The 7,180-nt window shown below is 36.6% G+C and overlaps 1 protein-coding gene across 1 annotated transcript; it reads left to right on the top strand.

Annotated features, from left to right (window-relative positions):
• Positions 1-1,249: 1,249 nt before the first annotated feature.
• LOC149533183 (B-box zinc finger protein 18-like) lies at positions 1,250-6,595 on the top strand. Its single transcript, XM_089807254.1, has 5 exons — positions 1,250-1,885; positions 2,082-2,318; positions 5,441-5,537; positions 5,777-5,892; positions 6,155-6,595. Exons 2-5 carry the CDS (start codon positions 2,226-2,228, stop codon positions 6,356-6,358), a joined length of 510 nt encoding a protein of 169 aa, XP_089663380.1. The 5' UTR covers positions 1,250-1,885; positions 2,082-2,225; the 3' UTR covers positions 6,359-6,595.
• Positions 6,596-7,180: the final 585 nt, after the last annotated feature.

Raw genomic sequence — 7,180 nt, 5'->3', positions numbered from 1 at the left:
ATTGGATTAAATACAAAGCTCCTCATCTTCATATAGGGCCCGTTTGGTAGCTGGAATTATAATGGAATTGGCATTCAAAATTCTAAAAAAATTCTAATCCATTGTTTGGGTCTGCACAATCGGAATTGGAATTGGGAAAAAGTGAAATCCGGTATCCTCATTTGACCCCCAAAACAAGGATTCCAAATTCTTTCAAAATACTTGTTATTTGGAATTTCCGTTTTAATTCCCATTTTTTGAAAATGAGGATTTCAACTAAAGTAAAATTTAATTGGGTTTGACTTCCGGATGCCCATTTGGGGGCACTTTTTTTTGCACTAATTTTTGAAATTTAATTTTTTTTAAATGGGAGGAAAAATTTCCGCTATTACTTGCTCATATATTTGCCACTGTTGAGTAATTTATCAGGCTTTTTACGCCTGATCCGCCTCAGTAGTTACTGCAAAAAAGTTTGGTGAAATAACTTTTTCACATACATTGTTTCTCAATTAAATGAATCGTATGCAAGACAAAAACAATCTACTCTGTTGATTTTTTTCTGGCGTAAAAGTGTTTCCAGGTAAGATTTTGTAAATTTTTAATATAAACATTTAGACTTTGCACTTGTGAGTTTGAATGTTGTGATGATCAAATTTTTTATTGGATCTCTACAAATATATATATTTTAATGAGATGTTTCTGGCTCTTATTTCATCAATTCTTGTGATTCGGATTTATTCAACGAGACTTGAACAATATACATATTTCATATCAGTAATTATGTGAATTATAATTAATGGTATTTTTTTATAGAGCAAGAGTCATAAAAGTTTTAGTATCCATTAGTACAATCTCGTCCTCATCCGTTATGATAATGCTTACTTTCAACATGACTTAATCTTTTTATACCTGTTAAAAATGTTTGGACTTCAACAAATCAAATAAGTATTGAATTTTTTTGCATGATGATAATGCTATAGCTAGATGATAATATTTTGCATGTTATTTTGGCTAGTATTCCAATTCCACAATGTACAACCAAACGGAAGAAATTTGTATTCTCACAATGAATTCTTGGTCAACCAAACAGTCTCAAATTGGATTCCCGAATTATAATTTGGATTCCAAGTTCCAGAATCCCAAAGCCAGCATTCCGAATGCCCGTGCTTAATTTATATTCCAGCAACCAAACGGGCCCTTAGAGAACGCCTTCAGCGTAATTACTCTAAAGGGGAATATCCCAAACAAATGGTTCTGCTTGGATGGCCGGTTGCTTTCAGAAGTCGTACCTCTTACGCCTTACACATGTGCTGTTGTAAAACACATGGAGGGGAATTGGAATTTGTCGGCAACCAATTAGGAAAGAAACCTTACTGTGAATTCCAGCCATTCCTTACCCGCGCTCTCTCCGTCATTAAGATCTGATTACGTCGTACTCAGGGCCTACACCACTCACTTCCAGACAGGTTCATGCATCATCCCACCATTCATTCTAGATAACAATGTTCCTTGAGATATCCGCCTTCGGATAATCGGTAGATCCTTACATAGATCTTAACATCTATGGGGTCCCATGTAGTCAAATTAAATACCCGGGTCCGGATTCTGTAGGCCATGGGGCTGTGAACCCTAGAATTGATCTGCACCGTACTTTCCCTTAATGAATGGCCGGGATCTGCCGGCCAGATCTAGAAGAGAATCAACATCTCAATCCTCGGCATGTCGGACTGTGTAATCCTTGTCATACCATGAAATTGTTCTCAGCCACAAGTTGATCTAATGCGAAAATCACCACAGAAATTTCTGATCCCTGAGCCAGACAGATGCTGTTCCAATTTAATTTTTCTGTCCGGTAACAGAAAAGGAGGGATATTATTCTCTCAATTTTCAGGCCTTAAAAAGCTCAGTTAGGTGGTTTTTTGACTTTTCTTATTGCTGACAAACTAGGGAGAAGTTCTGATCTCGTTTCGGAATGCTTCTGGGAGTGTAAAATATGCTAATGCTGGATTTACAGATCAATAGCATTGGTTTTTGTCTCTTGGTTTTTATGTTAAAGTGGAGTTTGACCTGATTTTTGTGGTTTGTTGGCCTTGTATTGAAAGGAGGGAGAATACGGGCCATCAAATGAGAAAGAAAATGATGGACTTATAGCTAGAGCAATATTTAGGGTTGGGTTCGGAGAAAAGCTGGAAATTTGTTTGGCGGTGATATAAAGAACGACGATTACAACAAACGGGACATTGATAATGCGGACTCTCTGTGATAGCTGTGAGGCTGCAGCTGCCCAGTTCTTTTGTGCTGCTGACGAGGCCGCTCTGTGTGGCAAGTGCGATGAAAAGGTGCTCTTTGGCAAACCCATAAAAAAACTTGAATTCATTTACTGTTTTATGAAAATTCTTTGATTTGTTGGTTCTGATTCTATTGGGATTTTTATAGTTGGATAGGGAGCTCATTTGGATGTGTCTTGCTTATGTGATTGAGTATTTTCTAATTTTACTATACGTGGCTAAGGTGATTTTGTTTATGATTTGGGAAAGTTTCGTGGCCAATTTCGCTAACGGATCGTGCCTGTCCAAGAATAAGTGCAGCGCTTGGATTGGGATTAAATTGGTGTAATTGTGGGTCAGTTGTTGTAACAATTATTTCCTATCAAATGGGGTGATATCTAGTGGTTAGTACCCATATCTCGTTTTCTATCGAGGAAGTTAAAAGTAGGTCGGAGTGTTTTTTCTTAATCCCTTTAATGAAGAGCTATCCAGAACTCCAGTAGTCCGAGCTTCTGTTTGTATGCACATACCCTCCAAGGTGCGTGGTCTGTTGCTTTACCAATTGATGGGACGACTTTAGTCCATGAATCAATAATAATGAGAGTAGTCATTTAGATTTGAGTGACTTGTCCATTGTCTCTGTCAAACCACTCACCCTCAACCCTTTCAGGCCTGGTACTCGATGTGTTTGTATGAGGTAGGAGTTCGATCTAACATGGTTTCAATTCCCTAGGTTATGAAAAGCTGTCTGTACAAGTTTGTTGAGCTTTTGTTTTTTCTGTTGAAGTAGCTTGATTTACAAAGAGCCCACCAAGGCAAAATTATTGTTTAGTGACCCAATACTATATGAGATTATGCCAGCATCCTTTGCTTTCAGTCAAAGATGCCCGATTATCCATGGATCTGGTTGCAAGATAAATTTATGGGATGCTTAAAGTCTGGAAGCTTTTTGATTTTATGCATATCAGTTGCAGGCTTTAGCAGGTTGTTATATCATTGTTCTTAGATTGGCTATTGTATTTGTTTGGCATTCAATCCCAGCTTCTGTTGTAACATCTTGTGATAGCGAACTTTGTTGTCTTTTAATCCCAGCTCCTTTTTGTATCCTTTTATGATAAAGTGCGTCAAACCCAATTTGTAAAGTACCCAGGCCTAATCAAGTGAAGTTTTTCCCAAATCATTTTCTATGCATACTGTTCTGATGATTTGCTGTTTCTAGGCATTTGCTTCTGGATACTATTTTGTATGATTTTTTATATCAACGTTTCACACTAGGTTTTGGATTTTATTCTGATGATGGAGGTTTTGGATCTTATTCTGATGATGGATCAAGTTGGGCGATCTGAGATGGATCACATCGTGTGATCCGAGACATTGATGAAAAATTCTTATACAATCGTATCCAAAAGTAATGCCTAGAAATTCATGGATCGTGGAAATCTAACTAGAAATTCATGGATTGTAGAAGTAGTGGAAGTCTATTAGCATTAATTTGCAATTTGTTATAACATTTTACCAAAAATTACTTTTCTTCGTTATTCAATCCATAAGTTCTAACTCCTCTCGTAACTTATTGGGACAAAGCTATTCAACAAATATATTGAAGTCCCTGGGTTTAAATGATGTTTCCTAACCAGCTCAAAAATCAAAATTTGTGATTGTTTCTCTGAAACCTACCTATTACGCACATCTTAACAAGGATTTACTAGAGTGTTTTAGTGTTGATCTGAAGTTTGCATATTTGTTTGAGATTCAGTCTCAGCTCCTTCAGTAACTTGTCTGGATAAAGTCATCTGCTAAGTTGCCAAAACCAGCCAATTTACTCAAATGATGTTTATCGGCAAGCTCAGAATTGTTATTTTTATACAAACCTTTCTGTTTCATACATATCATTCTGCAAATTATCAGATTTATGGCATTGATACTATATTCTAACTTTAAGTTGTTTTAAAATCTGATCCCAGCTACTTCCATTACTTGTGATATAGCTATCTCAACCAAGCCATTTTAAAATCCCTGTGTCTGATGAAGCAAATCTTTAGGGGCCAGCACAAAATAAATCATGTGATTGTTTTTCACAAATTCTTCACCCAGATTTAGCAGGTTTTTATGATGCCATTCTTGAGTAGGTTTATTTTTGTTGGAACTCAATCCCAGCTCCTTCTGTAAGTTGTGATAAAACTTGTCTAGGTTTCCTGACTGTGTAGGTATTTTATAAACTCCTGAAGCACCGACTGTCTTAACTCTCTTTTGGCTTTGAATGCATTTGGGTCTGGGGAATTAGTTCTGGATATGCCTTTTTTAGTTTGGTATGGTATAATGATTATTGCAGGTTTATTCACAATATATTAGATATATTATGTGAGAGCATAATGTGTTAGGCAACTTTAGCATAAAGAGTAAAAGTATCCATCTGGTGGGGAGAGCAAACTGGTGTTCACAGGTTCTGAAGTAGCTTGAGAGAATATGGGCTCCACTACATGGCCATTAATAGGGTGTATAATTTCTTCCATGCCAGAGTAGGAGGTGGTGCAAAATCACTGTTTGTCTGTGTTTGAATTGTCAGATGTTTGATAGAATATAATTTTTAGTAGAATTTATGCAATTTATAATTTTTGTCCTTAAAAAATAATAATATTAAATTTACTGACTGAAATTATAACAATATAAAGTAAAATGCATATCATTGCAATTACAACTGGCTCAAGGCAGTAAGATATATGGTGGAGTCCTCACAAAACAAGACAAGAAAACCTGGGTCTTGCAGATAGTGAAACTATGCACCACAAATAACTGCATGGCATTAACATTGAATTGATCTTCAAGGTTGACATTCCCCTCAGAATTTCTTCATGGGTGTTAGGTGTGCTTGAATCCAAAGGAGAAAAGAACAGAACAAACAATGTCTCCCACAAAGACCCCAAAACAAGTCCCTTACGTTCTCCATAAAACTTGGGTTCATGAAAGTGGTAAACATAACCTTTTTTTATGTGCCCTGATATCTTCGATCTGAAATGGTGTCCTTGTCCTCCATCTCCCCTGGTCAGTATCTATGACGTGCTGAATCATAGAATTAGATCACATTTATTTTTGACTAATTATTGCACACTTCATGCCATGTTTGGATATGCATAATTACTTTTAATATTTTTATAAATCCAAGGGTGAATTAATTTTGGTGTGTAGCTGTGAAGGTCCACAGTTGCAACAAGCTGGCAAGCAGGCATATAAGGCTGCAACTCCGAGAGTCCTGGTCAGTACCACGCTGTGACATTTGTGAAACTGCACCAGGTATTTGCATCTATGCCTTGTGGAATTAGTTTTTGTTGATACTTGTACATGCCTTGTATGTTACATGTGACTCTGGGTCTCTCTGCTTCACTGGTGTGTTTACTTGCTATAAATTAAATGGTCAGATGTGTATGTAGCTTATTTGTGAACCATGAGGTGCATCTTCTCAGTTTGCCAGTCATGTATATAGTTCATAAAGATTCCAGTTATTTACTGTGCATGTTGGACTTCTACCGCAGCTTTTCTGCATTGTAGCATTGATGGATCATCCTTGTGCCTCCAATGTGATATGGATGTCCATATTGGTGGGAAAAGAACCCACCAAAGATACCTGTTATTGGGGCAAAGAGTGGAGGTAAACATATGTGTTCTACTTCCAAACTAGATGATCATGTGCTTAGTTGTGGTGATTGTGAAATTTCTTTTCCTTTTGCCCTTTCCCTGTGTCTTCTGCTTCTTGCTCTTGAGATTTCATTGACTCTAAATGTAGTCCAGTGTTCACAGGTGACTGGCCTTTGGTTTGTCCTTGGGATCTTGGAATTAGAGAAAATAGAGTCTTTAAGTTTATTTGCTTATGCTATATTTTTTGTTGGTATTTCTTATATGCTTGAATTCAGCTTCCAAATGGACTTAACTTGCTTGAGGAAAATGGGAATGGAAAAACCGTGGATACAGGGAGAGCCTGGCAGAAGAAATATTGTCAAGAGCACCTCCACAGTGTAGCTCCATGTCATAAAACTAATGTTGAAACAAATGGACACCTCAATGACGGTACACCCTGTAATAAAAAAAATGTTGAGCCCAATGGGGCAAAAGACTGAATTTTCCTTTATTCTTTCTCCTTTACCACACCTCTTTCTCTCGTATGCTGCAAAGAGGCTCTGAAATTGGATGAAAATTTATTATTGCACAATGCTATGACTGTGGATAGTTTTCTATCATGTTAATTATAGAACTCATTTTGTCATCCCACAGGTTTGATGATGGGGTCTTAGCTTATTCTGGGAACTTTGTGAATGAAAACTGTGCAATAAATAAACTGATTTTGCCGCATTGTATTTATGATTTTAATTTTAACCATTAATCATAACGCAAATTTGTTATGACCTAGATTTCTACTTGTGTAGACAAATTCTTCATATAGAGTCAATGACTTTTTGCCTAGTCCATAAATGTCTGTAAATTTTTTTTGTCATGGTTCTTGATTGAAGACAACTTCATATTTATCTGGTTTGGGGGCTGATTCCTATTGTTGTTGAACTTCTATGATGTAAAACTTTGATATTCTGATATTTAATGAGGAATTTGTTTCCTGGATGGTGGCAATTTGGGGAGGATCATTTGTTTGATATAAATAAATGATATATGAGGCGAATGGAGAAACAATTCTCGCACAGGAAAGAATTCTTTACAGCAATATGGATGACAAGGCATCATCAATTTGTTTCGTGTATAAATAACGTGTAAACCTGATGATGATTTGAAGTTAAAGGGAAAGAACAACGCTTAGTGGGTATCTTTCAGAATTAATTTTCTGATTGCACCTGTAATCTAGTATTAATGCTAAATATTATGGTTTAATTTGTAAACCCCCTCTATAACAGGGGGGAGTGGACTTTCAGGATCAAGAAACGTTAAAATTT

Source organism: Cupressus sempervirens, chromosome 10 (assembly GCF_028749045.1).
Source record: "Cupressus sempervirens isolate cs-2001-9-10 chromosome 10, ASM2874904v1, whole genome shotgun sequence".
Classification (NCBI taxonomy): domain Eukaryota; kingdom Viridiplantae; phylum Streptophyta; class Pinopsida; order Cupressales; family Cupressaceae; genus Cupressus; species Cupressus sempervirens.
Note: the sequence above shows the minus strand (reverse complement) of the source record. Positions and strands in the feature narration are given on the sequence as shown.

Excerpts from the sequence above, each read along its gene's own strand:
- LOC149533183 (XM_089807254.1), top strand. The coding sequence starts at position 2,226 with ATGCGGACTCTCTGTGATAGCTGTGAGGCTGCAGCTGCCCAGTTCTTT. Across the intron at positions 5,538-5,776 it reads CATTTGTGAAACTGCACCAG|CTTTTCTGCATTGTAGCATT; the intron begins GTATTTGCATCT and ends CTTCTACCGCAG. Across the intron at positions 5,893-6,154 it reads TATTGGGGCAAAGAGTGGAG|CTTCCAAATGGACTTAACTT; the intron begins GTAAACATATGT and ends GCTTGAATTCAG.